Source organism: Petaurus breviceps, unplaced genomic scaffold, assembly GCF_028583685.1.
Source record: "Petaurus breviceps papuanus isolate PSGF00001 unplaced genomic scaffold, PetGlider_PUasm1.0 221, whole genome shotgun sequence".
Classification (NCBI taxonomy): Eukaryota; Metazoa; Chordata; class Mammalia; order Diprotodontia; family Petauridae; genus Petaurus; species Petaurus breviceps.
Window position 1 is genome coordinate 2,740,838 of NW_027185877.1, and position 16,020 is coordinate 2,756,857.

A 16,020-nucleotide genomic window follows, 5' to 3' on the forward strand; every position below is an offset into this window, starting at 1 on the left:
AGTATCTAAAGTCTCTATTAGCTATGACATGCTTTGATTCTGTAATTCAAAATGTTGTAGGGACACTATGGACTATGTTTGACACCTATGGTCTAGAACACTGAGAATTTAAGAAGCTTGCCCAGGGACACACAGCCAGTATATGTCAGATGCAGGTCTTGAACCTAGGTCTCCTTGGCTTGGAGAATAGCTCACTATCCACTATACTATAGGTGCTTCTTAAACAGCTACAATAATGTCCAGAGACATGTATGTTCCGACATCTGCATAGTTTCCAAAAGCTCATATCCCACAATGGGCAATCCACTATCTCTTGAGGAAGATCATTTTGCTTTTCTATGGCTCTAATTTTTAATACACCTTTTCTGATACCAAGCCTAAACTTTCTTTTTTGTAACTTCCAAAAAATGTTTCAGTTCTCTCCACAGAGGCCAAACATAACAAGTATATTCTCTCTTCTACATGATAGACCTTCAAATATGTGAACACAGCCTGGTATCATTTCCCCTGAGTCTTCCTTAAGTCAAATTTCTCAGATTCCTTCAACAATTCATCATATGATATGGGCTTTAATCCATTCATCAAACTAACTGTTCTCCTCTGGACACTCTCTAGTTTATCAATATACTTCCTAATTTGTGATGCCCTGAACTGAACACTACCTCAGGTGTGGTCTCCAGGCACAAGGACTGTCACATCCATATCCCTGCAAGCTATGCTTCTCATAACTCCCCTCAAGATTACATTAGATTTTTGGCTATCACCTCACACTGCTTGACTCATGTTGATACTTGAGATTGCAGTCATTAACCCCTCAAATCTTTTTCAGAGGAACCACTATACAACCATACCTCCTCTATGTTGTACTTGTGATATCAATTTTTGAACCAAAATGTAAAACTTTATACTTATCTTTACTGAATTTCACCATAGTAGAGTGCTTTCGCCTATCAAGAACTTTTGGGATCCTGACTCTATTTTTCCTGTATTTGTATCGCTTGGACATTTTATAAGCATACCATCTTATGCCTTTATCCAGGTCACTGATAAAAATATTAAATTACATGGGGCTAAGGACCTGAGTGCTCCTCTGAGACCTCTGGCCAAGAAAATATGCAACTACTCATTGAGTGTAACCATGTAACCACTTCTGAATCCATGTAACCATATAATCTTCTGCTCCACATCTTTCTCTTTTCTCCCATTGTAACTGTGAGATCAGGAGGCAGTGTGGTATGGTGTAAAGAACAGTCGTTCCTAAAAGTTAAAGGAATTGAGTTCAAATCCTACTTCTGATACCATCTGTGAAACTTGGATAAGCTAATTAAGCTTCCTGAGTTTTATTTGGTTTCTTCATTTGTCAAGTGAAGGAGTTGGATCCTATCGGTACTTGAGTTATAATCCTAAGAGATATTTATCAAATGTATTGCTAAAATCTAAATAAACTATATTGACAGCATTCTCCTAATCAATCAATTTCATAAGTTGGTCATTGCACAATATTGCTGTCACTGTGTACAATGTTCTCCTGACTTCATTCAGCATCAGTTCACATAAATCTTTCCAGGTTTTTCTGAAGTCTACCTGTTCGTCATTTTTCTTGGAACAATAGTATTCCATTGCATCCCTTCAATTTCCAATTCTTGGCCACCACAAAGAGAGCTAGCATAAAGTCATTCTGACTCTTAGAAATCATGGCTCCCTTTCCTAGATGTTCACTAACAACCCCTTTAAAAGACAAATGAATGAAAAGCCTATTAAGGGACTTCCAGGAGTAGAGCCAAAATGGTAGGGTAGAGAAGCACTCAGTTAAACTCTCCCAACATTCCCCTCCAAACAACTTTAAAATAACACCACAGATCAAACTCTAGAGTAGCAGAGAATAAAAATAAGTCAGGGTAAGACATTCTTCAAGCCCAAGACAATGTAGGAGGTCAGAAAGAGAGATCTGTGACATGGTGAGGAGGCTGACCTGGAGTCTACATGGACAGAATATCAGTGGTGCTGGAGACAGAAGCAGCAGCAGCTTAGCGAGCTCCAAAACCAGAGAGGATAAGGGAACCTGGCAACTGGTCAGAAAGAAGCTAAAGAAGACCCTGTGCTAGCACTGGGTGCAGGACCAGAAACTGTTTGGCAGCTCTATTGCCTAGACCCAATTCTGGGCCATGGTTCAAAGACAGAAAGAAGCATTTTCATTCCAGGGGGATTGGGAGCCCTGAGGCATTACCTGTTTGGTATCTCCATTGTCTATACCCACTTCTGGGTCACAGTTCAAGGACAAAGAAGAGCACTTTCAGTCAAGAGGGAGTGGAAGCATTGAGAAGCAATATTATTTCTGGATCTAAGGGCTCAGAAACCCTTAAGAAAAGTGTTTTTCCCAGTCTCAAGGGAGGAGAGACCCTGAGGAGCAGTATGAATTGCAATCCCAAGGGATCAAGGCTTTTCTTGGATAAGGACCATAGTAAAGACCAAGAGAGCCATGACCATGTCTCTTTTTAGATGATCCCACCCTGAGAACACTGAAAACACCCAAAACTCCAGAGTTAACTCTGAAAATAGCAGTGCAAATAAACCCTGAAGCTTGACACAGAACCCTCCTTGGCCTACACTGGAAATACAGCATAATATGACAAAAAGTTCCAAATCAATAAATAGAGTGGGAAAATGAGCAAACAACAACCACAACAAAAAAAAAAAAACCTAACCATAAAAATCTACTACGGTGTAAAGCCAAGCACAAGCAGCTTTCCAGAGGATGGCTGCCATGAACAGCTTTCAAGGTTCTGATTATACAGTATAGTGAACACTCAATTCAATAACAAATCAGAGAAAAACATTCACAGAAAACCAAGATGCAGCATTCACAAAATTACAACTTATCACAGAAAATCAAAACACAGCATTCAAAACAACTTATCACTAAAAATGGCCACATAGTTTTCACCACAGCAGTTACAAAGCTTTGAACAAAATGCAATCATTTAGTCAATCAATCACTTAGTAACTCAATCATTCAATCATTCTTAAAGAGGTTTGCCTCTTTAAGGGTCACAAAATACAAAAGCCAAAGTTCTCCACTCGTGGAGCACACTAAATTACAAATCAGTCACTATTCAATCATCATTCACTATTCAATCATCAGAAAATACATAGGCCATTCACTCCTTGGTCACAAGTAAATCATAATCTTCTCAGTCAGTACACAGTATCCAAGTAAAGTTTTCTTTCAGCTTGACTCAGGGTAGTCTCTCAGATTCCCTGGATCCCCTTCCATGGTCTCAGCTACTACCTGGATTCACCAAACTGTCACCTGGGTTCGAAGGCAGTCAGCTCCCAGCTCCTTGTCTAGCTCTCCATGCAGTTCCTGTTCCACACTGAAGCTCACAGCATCCAGTCCACCTTAAATCCTTCACAGTCTCTGTTCCCTGGAAATCAAGGCTCAACAAAGCCTCAAACAGACAAAATACCAGAACCACAGTCATGCTTCCTTAGTCTTCAGCAGCTCCAACTGATCCTTGGAAATCCTCAGCAGCTTGGCTGGCCCTTGGACTCAGCAGCTCCTCAGATACAAAGGGATCTTTAAATTTCATTACCATTACATACAGTGACAGGGAAGATCAAGACACAGACTCAGAAGAAGAAAATAAAGTTAAAACATCTACAAGCAAAGACTCAAAGAAAAATGTGACTTGGATACAAGCCCAACAAAAATTCCTGGAGGCGCTAAAAGATGATTTTAAAAATCAAAAAAGAGCAGTAGAGGAAATTTTTGGGAAAGAAATTAAAGCAATGGAAGAAAATGGTTTAAAAAAAAGGCAATTAACAGTTTGATAAAAGAGTTACACACACACACACAAAACACTGATGGAAATAACTTCCCTAAGAAGCAGAATTGGTCAAATGGAAAAAGAGGTACAGAACCTCACAGCATAAAATAATTCCTTAAAAAATGAGAATTGGGTAAGAAGAAGGTGATGACTCCATGAAATATCAAGAAACAATAAAAAAGTCAGAGACTACAAAAATAGAAAGAAAAAAAAGTGAAATATCTCATTGTTAAAACAATTGACCTGGAAAACAGATTGAGAGGATTGTAAAAATTATTGGATTACCTCAAAGTCATGGCCAAAGAGAAAAAAAAAACATAGATATCACATTTCAAGGAATTATTAAGGAAAACTGCCTTGATATCCTAGAACTAGAAGGTAAAATAGAAGTTGAAGGAATCCACCAATCACCCCCTGAAAGAGATCCAAAAATGAAAACTTCCAGGAATTCTATAGGCAAATTCCAGAGCTTCTAGATGAAAGAGAAAATACTTCAAGTAGAAATAAAGAAATCATTCAACTATCATGGAGTCATTGTCAGGATCAGACAAGATTTAGTAGCTTCCATGTTAAAGGAGCAGGGGGCTTAGAATATGATATTCCAGAAGCCAAAGAAGCTATATAACCTACATAGCAAAAGTGAGTATAGTCCTTCAGGAGGAGAAATGAAGATTTAATTAAATAGAGGAATTTTAAGCATTCCTGATAAAAAGATCAGAGCTGAATAGAAAATATGAGACTGAAGAGAAGTAAAAAAAAGGTAAACATGAAAGAGAAATCATATGGCACTTGATAAGGCAAAACATATACCTTACTATATGGAATGACAATAGATGTATCTTTGAAGGAGTTTATCATTATTAGGGCATAGAAAGAAGGTACAGAAGTGTTATTATGATGTGAAAAAATGAAGGGGAGATGCTTTGAGGTAAAGGGAGAAGAAATATACTTGGAACTAAGCCAAATTTATAAAAAAAAATAAGAGCCAATTCCCAGTTTATAAATGGTCAAAGGATATAAACAGAAAGTTTTCAGAAGGAAAAAAATCAAGACTGTTAATAGTCACATAAAAAATACTTTCAATCACTCCTAATTAGAGAAATGCAAATTAAAACAATGCTGAGGTATCACCTCATAACTTAACTATCAGGTCTACTGACATAACAGAAAAGGAAAATGATAAATGCTGGAGGGAATGTGGAAAAAATTGGGACACTAATGCACTATTGGTGGAGTTTTGTATCAGCCCAACTATTATGGAGAACAATTTTTAACTATACTCAAAGGACTATAAAATTCTGCATACCTTTTGACCAAAAAATACCACTACTAGGTCTATAATACTGAGGAGATCAAAGAAGAAAGGAAAAGGACCTAACTGTACAAAAAATACCAACAGCAGCTCTTTTTGTTGTGGCAAAAAATTGGACATAAAAGGAATGCCTATCAACTGGGGAATGGCTGAACAAGTTGCAGTATTTTATTGTAATGGAATATTATTGTGCTATAATAAATGGTAAGCAGGATGGTTTAAGAAATACCTGGAAACACTGATATGATCTCACACAAAGTCAAATGAGCAGAACCAAGAGAACATTGTACACAATAATATCAGTATTGTAAAGATGATCAACTGTGAAAGACTTAACTACTCTCATCAAGACAATGATCTAAGACAATTCCAAAGGACCAATGATGAAAAATGCTATTCAAATCCTGAGAGAGAACTGATAAACTCTGAATATAGATTCATTTATTTTGTTTGTGTTTTCTTTTGCAAAATGGCAAATGTGGAAATATATTTTGCATGACTGTACATGTATGACTGCAATCAAAGTGCTTACCTTCTCAAGGAAGGAGGAGAAGAGGGAAAAAAGGAGAGAATTCAGAACTCTGCTTTCAAAACAATTGTTAAAAATTGTACACACAGTTGAGAAATATTTAAGAAATAAAAATTAAATTTTAAAAATGCATCTTCAAGCACTTGCTGTGTACTATGTACTATGTTCAGTGACAGGGGTAAAGTGAGAAAGAAAATTTTGCCTTCCAAGAACTTAAATTCTAATAAAGGAATTGAGCATTTAATGCATATTTTCTCATTCATTTATTCATTCATTCTTTTTTCAAAGTGCTATTTGCATTTTCTAGTCTTGTGACACCTCTCCTGTTCTACATGATCTTTCAAATATCACTAACAGCAGTTCAGCAGTTATATCTACTAGTTGTTGTTGGGTTTGTTTGTTTTTTCAGTACCTAAGGATATGGTTCATCTGGGTCAGGTGATATGAATTTATCAAGGGCAGCTGGGTGCTCTTTTATTATTCCTGTACTTATATTTTGGTATTAACTTCTTTTTAGTCATTTTTTGTTCATTTCCAGTGTAAAGGTCATTCTGTCAGACAATTGCCTGTTTTGTGTTTATTTTCATGTAGTTTCACTAGTGACAGAGAATAAGATTGCTGATCTTATTTCTGTGACATTATAAACCACATGATTTTTTTTATTCCCTTATGTGATTTCCCTTATTTTTATTCCCTTATTCTGATTTCCTCTACAGATACTGACTTCATTGGTAGTAAATATGCCCAAAATTCATGTATGGATTGTGATGTGTTTATCATGATTTAACTTGTTTAAATGTATCAGTCTTTTGGTGTCATTATTTCTTTTGCATTTTTGCTACATAAATTGTTACATTTAAGATCTTTGGAAAAATAGAAGTATGTTAGTGGGGGCTTAAGACCTAAAGTGGTAAGTAGTGGGAATACATTCCCAACTTACGCTGTGACCCCTAGGACTCTGAGAACATTTGATTTCAACAATATGATGGTGATTCTTTTCTGATAAAGTATAAATACTAACATGAGAACTGCTAACATGATAATACATATTAGAGTGAGTGAGACAATCCACAAAAAGAGTAAGATTACACATTTCTGTGCGAGAAGTATTAGATGCTGCAGTAAGATAGATACCCCATACATACCTTACATATCTGCTGATATATGTAAGTGTTGACTCCCACAATAGAATGCAAGCTACTTAAGAGCAGGGATTATTTCAGGGTTTTTTTGTGTGTATTACACATAGTAGGTACATAGTAGCACACAGTAAGTGTTTCACTGATATTTCATGATTGATTGATTTTAACACCCCATTTTAACGCCACATCTCTTTCCTTATTCTTCAAACTGTTTGATCCTGTTACTAGCCCCCACTTCTGAGTCAGACATCACATTTTGCCTCTTGCCACTTAGCTCAGGACACTATATCCCTGTCAACCAGCAGTAGCTCTCTGAAACTGACATGATGCTTCTAGCCACTCCTTGGAAGAAAACCTTCTTTTCAAAATCTTTTCTCACAAGTCAGTCCATGAGGCTTCAGCCTGTTTCAAAAAGGGCTCTTGGTCATAGCCCACAACAAGACCTACCTGATCCAGTACAGAAGGAATATAATGCTGAAGAAGAATATTAATTCTAATGGAATACACTTGGAGTAAAGAAAGGACAAGAATCTCCTCTGGAACTAGGAGGAAAATAAGCTAACCAGGTAGGGCGTGAAACAGGTGGAACCTATTTCAATCTAGTCTATGCATTTAAAACAAGGCAAGTTGAATTAAATAACTAAATCGTGTATCTATAAATGTGTCTTGTCAGTTTCATCTGAACCTATGGTTTCATCTATGTAGAGAAATCCCAGAGTGGAACACCCACCACTGTTGCAGATCAATGATTTATCTGTAAGTTTCTTAGATAGTTTCCTGGGCCACCAAGAAGTCACCCAGAGTAAGACAAAATTTGTCTTCCTGGCTCCAAGGTTGGCTCTTGATCAGCCACACCATGCTGACTCTGTAAATTACCTACCTATGTGTTTATATGAGGTGTGGCACAGTGTGAGAGAGAGAGAGAGAGCTGGCCTCAAAGTCAGGAAGGCCAGAGTTCAAGTCCCAACTCTGACATGTACTGGGCAAGTCAATTAACCTTTCTCCATCCTAAACAATGTCTAAGAGAAGATGATTCTGATCTTTTTGCATCTGAGGATTCCCTATAACAATGACATCAAAGGTCCAGTACACATATGTCTATGTAAATGTATACCCACAAAGAGATGAACATGCATATATATCATGTATCGTGTGTCTCTGTGTGTCTGCATGACAAAATTTATATACATGCACATGTATGTATATACAGATGTATATGTGCATGATATATTCATAACTGTGTGTGTATGTCTGTGTCAACTTGAGTGCCTCAGAATTAGGGTAGTTACATAGCCAGTATGTATCAGAGACAGGACTTAAGTCCAGCTTCCTGGTTTCAAAGCCAGCTCATTATCTACCTTCCCATGCTGCCTCTTATGTCATTGTTATTGTTTATTAATGGCAAAAGTGGTAAGCAAAGAATTACATATACATAGTGCTTGCCATACAATTTAGCAGCCTAAGATGGACAGCAGGAGCAAATCTGCTCCCTGATACACTCACTGTTACCATTCTACTGGATTATATGTTGTGTTCTGAGACCAAGATCCACATTCAACCTTCAGGGTCCTCCCTCCCAAATCCAATGAGGTCATCCAAAAGAATATCAAGATAAAGTTGAAACACATAATAAAACAATATTCCTCCCAAACTCTACTGCATAAACTTCTTACTATAGCAACCTGAAGAGATAATTACTGACTGAGAAATCCATTTGTATAAAAAGCTAAGGTTTCTGAATTAAATACAATCCACAATGAATTAATGGCCTGTTTCACTATTTATTTTCATGCAATTTCACTAGTGACAGGGAGTAAGAGCACTGACCCTATCATTAATTTTCTTCAGGGAGGATGGTAATTTAGCTGTCTATTTAGGCAACCATTCACTAAAGTAAAAAGTTTAAAAACAGTAATAAGAATGTCTAATCAAATAAAAGGAGTCTGAAAGTACAGAAAGTACACACAAGTAAAAAATTCCACTTTCAATTTTAGCAAACACCACAAAAGAACACATACAGATGTGGTCTCTTGTTCTTTCCTTTGCCAGGGATTGCCAAATTTTGTGGCAGTAAGCCCTCTAAGGTCTTCCATACATCTTAAATTTTTCCTCAGAATAAATGTTATTCTCTTTATCAGTTTGATAACACCTGGCATAATAGCAAACAGGAAAGATTTTAAGCCATTGTATGACCTACAGAGGATTAATCACAGGCTTAAAATTCTGTCTTTAGAGGACATATAGTACAGTAACATCAAATTCAAATAGAAAGGGATCCCTGCAGGCTGCATATAGACTTAGAAAGCCACAAATCAAGAGTATGTTGTATAGTAAACATACCTATGTATTTTTATTTGTTTTGTTAAATATTTCCCAGTTACATTTTAATCTGGTTTGGGCCCATTAAGAATTTTGGAGCTCTGAGTTTTATGTCTGTGATGTTGTCCAACACTCACATTTGACAGATCAAGAAACTGAGGACCAGAGAATTAAATATCTGAAGCAACTGACAGAACTAGAATTCATACTTAGGCTTCCAATCCAATGATCTTTCCTCTATAGAGACTGGAAACTAGGAACACTAGAATCTGTTTCCTTAGGTCAAGTGTGACTACAATTTTTTGTGTGTCAAATAGGCACCTGTTTTCCTATTGAGTAATGTTCCCCTGAAGTTCATCATGAGGGAACCTCCTAATTCCCACTGAATTTTCCTTAGCCTTCCTTGTCACATTTATAATTTACTATGGCCCCAACTTAATTCCCCTAAAAGGACAGAATTCACTCCATGTCATGCCCCCTAAAAAGACTCCTCCTCAGAATCAGTCACCACGCCCTGAGAACCAGACTAGGTCTGTGGATAGAAGATTTGCTCCCACCGCCACCATAATCACCTCATTACCTGATTATTTCTACTAGACATTAGCATTCTAGTTACTCTCTAATTCCTCATGTTCATTCCTATCCATGAATATTACCATTGTCTCCTTCTTTTCTTTCCAATCTTATAGCACGTTTTCTCAACTCCCTGGACATCTATTATTATTGTTATTTTTTTTTCATTTTCAGAGAATAAACCAATTTCAATTTGTATACAGACTTCAAACAAACTTCAATCTGTATATAAGCTTCTGTGTAGACATCAAGGCTAGTTCTCTGTCATACAAATTTTGGGGTATTTTGTGCTAACTACATAGTATGATAAATGAAAAAGGAATCACTCCCTCTAAAGTACCTGATATAAAATGCACTCAAAACAGAAAATACCCCCAATGAACTCAAAGATAGAGGAGTAGAATGCAAAAGAAACTAAGGAATGATTCTGTAGAAGGAGGTAGAGATTCAATATTCAAGGCCTATTCAAAGAAGTGAAAATAAAGTAGGTACCCATTGATTGGAGAATAGCCAAACATAATGTTGTATTCAGATATAATGGAAAACTATTGAGTTATAGAAATGGTTAATATGAAAAATTCAAAGAAGCATGACAAGACTTACATGAGCTGACATAGAATGAACTGAGCAGAACCAGGAAAATATTTTTACACATTTTCATATATATGCATATACATTTACATACATATATATATAAACACATAACAATGTTAATAGAAGGGACAATAAAATAAAACTAGATAACATGTTATCATAATAACTAAGGTTAGCTCCAGACAAAAGCTGAGAAAATGAATTTTCCTCCCTTCATTGAAGAGGTGGGGGTTTTCAGGATGTATAAAATCACACATACTACCAGACATAGTTGATATATCTGTTTGGTGTTGCTGAACAACTTTTTTCATTTTCTTTTTTAAAAAATTTTCATTACAAATGTACTGGGGGCTAGATTTGGAATATAGCTTATGGAGTACTGAGTCTGAACTATAGCTGCTACCAGAAAAATAACTCGGGGTTGAAGAACTTGGACACTTTGAGATGGGAAGGTTAATAGCTATTCAGCAGGAAGAGCCACTGACCCAGTAGATATTTAAAAGAAAATGATTTGCCCTTGGCCTCTCTCTTTTCTTCCTATCTACAAATGATATCAGGATTGTTAGAACTTATCCTTAGGGGAATGTAGTGAGAAGGCTTGTGCAAATGGAAGAAATTATGAACCTTCTCATAAGGAATCTAGAATAGGATAGATGAACAGGATTTAATTAGGTGATCCGGGCATGAGTCTCAGGGTCCTTAGCTGTCTTTTCCACATTCTATTTCCTTCCTTCAAGAAGGAAATGTCTTCAAGACAGGTAAGAACTGTATAGTGATCCTGGAATGGTCATATCCTGTATGGGGACATCTTTGTGAATTTGAGATGTTGGAAATCTTGGGCTCCCTAGTTAGAGTTTTATTTTCAGAAGAGGAAATTTCTGAAAGGATGACTACCAAATGGGGAAGAAGCTTAACCTTGGCCTGGCTTACCATAAGACAGGACCTAAAAGGACTTCATTGGAAAGTTCAGAGCCAAGATTATATGTAAATTTGAAATATGTTAATATGCCCATTCACCAGTCCCCCATGCTGCATTATGTTTCAGTGTTTTAAATATCAACCACAAAAAGTGTAACAGTGATTATGCTATTGCTGCTTGTTAAATTTTCTGTCAATGTGCATTTATTTATGAGAGCCTTTAGTTTGCACTACTTCTTTTGTGTAGGGTGAATAAATAACTGACCCATACTTGATTCATACTATATGTTGAATACCTTTCTACTTTACACTTTTAGAGACATCCTAGATGTGAGCCAAACCTAAGCTTTAGGTAATTTTCCCTGAAAGAAAAGGAGTCTAGTCTAGTCTGGTCTGCCTAATTAGAGATCAGACTCCACTAGGATCTTGTGTGCCAGGGTCTGGAGCTGGGAGTTAACCTTAATAAAGAAGATGAGAGCACAACAATCCATCTCCCTAAGCTTTGGAGTAGTTATAATTGTTAGACAAGATAAGGATCACTTGAGAATGAAGGAGAGATAGAAATGTTCAGAAATTACTATTGAATAAAAACAAAAGATATTGACAATTTCAGCAAAATAAAATGTATCTTTAAAAGTGAATAAGTATATTAAAGAATTATGTATGTATATATGTAAGTCAAGGAGTGATTCTGTTGTATATAAAAGAATTTGGAAATTTCAGGAATGCAAGAGGTACAAATGAAAAGTTTTATAATACAAATACATGGCAAAGAAAAATTTTAAGAAGGAAATTCATCTAAGGAGATCAATGTGACTGAATTGGGAGTTCTCTAAGGGAGTTTTAAAAGAATTTACATATACCAAGGACAAATAAAAGAGTGTCAAGGACCTATAAGAATACTGTAAGAATGAACAGAGCCCAGATGAAATTTTTTGAAGTAGAATTAAGGCAAAGAGAGTTGGCCTAGCAAAGCAGCTAGAAAGCCAACCTTGGAGCCAGGAAAACTTCTAGTTTTGCCTTTGACACACACTAGCCATGTGACCTTAGGCAAGTGACTTAACCTCTCAGTGCCTCCAAACAACTCTTTCAGATTTCAGTTGCTGATCTGCATTGGTAGAGTTTTCTTATCAGGATCTCTATACACAAATGTAATAACATAACAAAAGTTTTAAAATGGAAAAAAAAGCAGGAAAAGGAAAGAAAAGAGTCCACTAATTAGAACAGAGAACATAATGTTAACAGAGTAGAACTGATCAACTTAATTTCTTTTCCTTTTGTCTTTGTGAAATATATATATACATATATAAATAAAATATGCATATATATACACAATTATGTAGCTACATATAAAATAATATAAAAATAAGCATGAAAATTAAAATATAAAAAACTCAAACTCATGGTTCCAGCTCTCTACCTTTAAATGAGTATTTCTGCTCACATATGAAATAAGAGTCCAGATTAAATGCTTTATATTCTGTTACCTTTCATACCACAATCTCAAAGTCTCCCTAAAGAATTTTGGAACTGTGTGACATGGGACACACTGGCACAGAACCACCCAGCATGGAGTGTCCACATCAAAGAAGGTGCTGTGTTCTATGAACAAAGCAGAATTGTAGTAGCTCAAAAGAAACACGAGATGTGCAAATTTAGAGACATCTACACTCCAAATGTTCATGTGTACTATTTTTGCCCGACCTGTGGTAGACTCTTCTGAGCTTATATTGGTCTGATTAGCAACAGCTGTATACACTGTACCTTGACTCCAACTTGCTTGATGTCATTTTAGTCTTCTAGGAGAATGAAGGACAACAACCACCAACCAACCAACCACAATATGTTAATATTCCATTGCACATATTATACACTGAATAAAAATGTATGAAAAGTTTATCTTTTAAGATTGTAAAACAAAAGACATTAATCGCAAAAAACAGACTTTTAATATAGTGTTTCCAGTTCCTACTACATTGTTAAAAGGAATTCTTTAACTTATATATTTCTATATTCAAAGAACAAATATTTTTACCATCTCCACCATTAGAACTCAAATTCGTATGAGGAGGAGAAATCACAGGGAAAGAGAAATATGTGTGATCTTAAGCAAGTAATTTCCTTTCTCTAAATCTTAATTTCCTCACTTGTAAAATGAGGAAATGAGGTGATTTCTTAAGACTCCTTCCAACTCTAAATTCAATGATCCAGGAATTGAAGAAGTGGATTGATTTTAGTAATTAAAAGCTCTTGTTGAGTTAAACCACACAAGATAAATAGTTCTTTGCTCCTAATACAAATTATTCATAGGATTGTCACATGAGAATGTGTTTACTGAAATACAATGTTGTACTTTATGGGGGGGGGGGAAGTCACATACCTTGGTTGTAGGATTCACAATCAAGCGCTAAAAAAAAGAAAGAAAGTATGAATCTTAAGCTATAGGAAATACAACCAGTTGGTTATTTCAATCACAAGCAAAATAAAACTTATATTTGTCAGTAACAATGTAGAAAGAGCAGGAAGTCAGATCACAATTGAGAGATAACATGAGATAGCAGATTGCATGCTTGACATGGAATCAGGAAAATACCACCTATGACATGAGCAGCATGAGCAAGCCTTGTAAGCTGTCTGAGCCTCAGTTGCCTAATATGCAGAATGAAGTTAATAAAAGCCGTAGCACCTACTTTAGTAGGTTGTAGTGAGGATCAAAGGAGATAATTCAGGTAAAGCCTTTTGTAAAAACTTAAAAGTTCTACATTAATGTCAGCTGCTATAAATTGGCAATTCACTTTGATCCACCAAGATTCTCTGACTATAGTACATCTTAATTAATTGCAAGATTTCCTTCAGAGTTCATTAAGAGGTGGAAAACCATGTGTTCCCTATTTTAAAATGCCAACCTAAAACTCAAAATCATTAAGTCTGCTTCAACTGACTTACCTCCTACACAAGCAGAATAATAAGTAAAAAGCTTCTAGTCTGACAACGAACTCAGGCTGAGGCTTGAAAAACAACCTTCTTCCAGCAAGAAAAGCAAAACTTCATAAGTGGCAAGAAGACTGGGATCATAAATCACATCCGTGAAGGTTTTTTTTTTTAATATATAAGTAATTGATGTTAAACATGGTGACAGCCAGATATAAACAGAAAGAAAATTCTACAAGTCACATGTGGGTAAATCTTTTTTACGCCTTTCAAATCCTTTACCTCATAAGTGGAATGAAAAGATTGGGTTGTCTTAATTAAGGGACATTATGTTATATTATATTAATTTTATAATTAGACATTATTATCTAATATAATTATATTATCATAATTATGTGATTAATTAGAATTTTAATTATAAGTTTGTGAAGCTGTTTCTCATCAACCATGTTCCTCTTTGATATGCATTCTCAGCCGAGGACTCACCACAAATAGGACCTCTCCAGTGAACTGAGACCCCCTCCTGACAACACTTGTAAGCATAAGCAGCTATGCTTGAACAAAGGCACTCACAGTCCCCACCCAGGTTACAGTTGCAAGTGTCTGTATGGCAGTTTTTGACAAAGGAAGTCACGTCAATCTGTACAGAGAAGAGAATTACAATTATTTTTTAAAATTAGTTTAATGTCAAATATTGCCAGGGATGTACTTAATAGTTTTGAACACTGAGTAATGGGCTACATTTTTAAAGAAAATCTAAATCCACGCTTTATAAAGATTTATTAGTAGCTTAACACTGCCACCTAGAGGATGATGCTGATCTTAGAATTCTAGAACAAAAAACCAACCAAAGACTTCAAAAAACAACTCGGAGAACTAATAATGGAGGAGAAGGTGGAAGTAAGACAGGGGAGACTGGAAATTCCAATGGCACCATTTAATCGATAAAATATTTGTCCTAATCATATTACTGTCAGAGATTCAGAAATTCTGGAATTTAATAAAATATTCCTTTACCACATTTCGGCAGGGGGCAAAAATATCACTGTACAAAATAGAGCATTCTTTCTTGGCATAAGGAAACTTATTTTGATATGCCTCACAGGGTCTGACAGTCTCATTCGGGGTTTCACACTGTTGGAAAAGAGAAAAAGAAGCAGATTGTTTGTAAATGTGTTGAGAATAGTACAATAGAAAGGTACTTGTTTAGCAACATATAATTATAATGAAGAATAAAGGTGTTATATATGTATAAAAATATATAATAGTTTGTAAATAATTTAGAATTAGGAAATCAACCAATCAATACACATGTATTGAGCACAAACTATGTGCCGTGCACAGTTGCTAAGGATTGGAAATCATAAAATTATAAGTACCAACTAATCAATTTCTGGAGTTTTGAGGAGAAAAAAAGAATTGGAAGGTGTTGTCTATTATTTTATTTGGAAAAATGAGGATATTCCAAGGCAGTCTTATGGGGAAAGCCAACCAAAATGTAGCATGATGATTCTGGGGCCCAAAACCATGGTCTCCAAGACATCTCTCTATCCTATATTCAAACACTATATTTAGTATATTCTCTTGATGCTAAATATGCTTCACCTAAAACAATTGTGTGTTTTTCATGTATCTGTGAACACTTTGGTGTGCTTTGCATGTATTTGTGATATAAAATCATAGGATCTCAAAGAGGAAAGAACCTTAGCAATCTATTTCTACTTCTAAATCCAACTGCCTTTTCTCATTACATATTTCTACTTAACCCTTTAGACTTTTTGACACTATTCATCACACCCTCCTCATGAACACTCTCTCCTTCCTTGGATTCCTCTTTTCCCTTCCCCCCCCCCCCCCCACCCCGACCGCTTCAAG

At 35.9% G+C, this 16,020-nt stretch overlaps 1 protein-coding gene across 1 annotated transcript in view; it reads right to left on the reverse strand.

Moving 5' to 3' along the window:
* The window catches only part of OTOGL (otogelin like), a 205,653-nt gene that overhangs the window by 64,836 nt on the left and 124,797 nt on the right, over positions 1–16,020 (reverse strand). The window contains exons 29-31 of the mRNA XM_069094774.1: positions 15,163–15,279; positions 14,632–14,785; positions 13,595–13,621 (exon numbers count right to left, since the gene is read on the reverse strand). Coding sequence (XP_068950875.1) covers positions 13,595–13,621; positions 14,632–14,785; positions 15,163–15,279 — 298 coding nt within the window. The remainder of the gene's footprint in view (positions 1–13,594; positions 13,622–14,631; positions 14,786–15,162; positions 15,280–16,020) is intronic.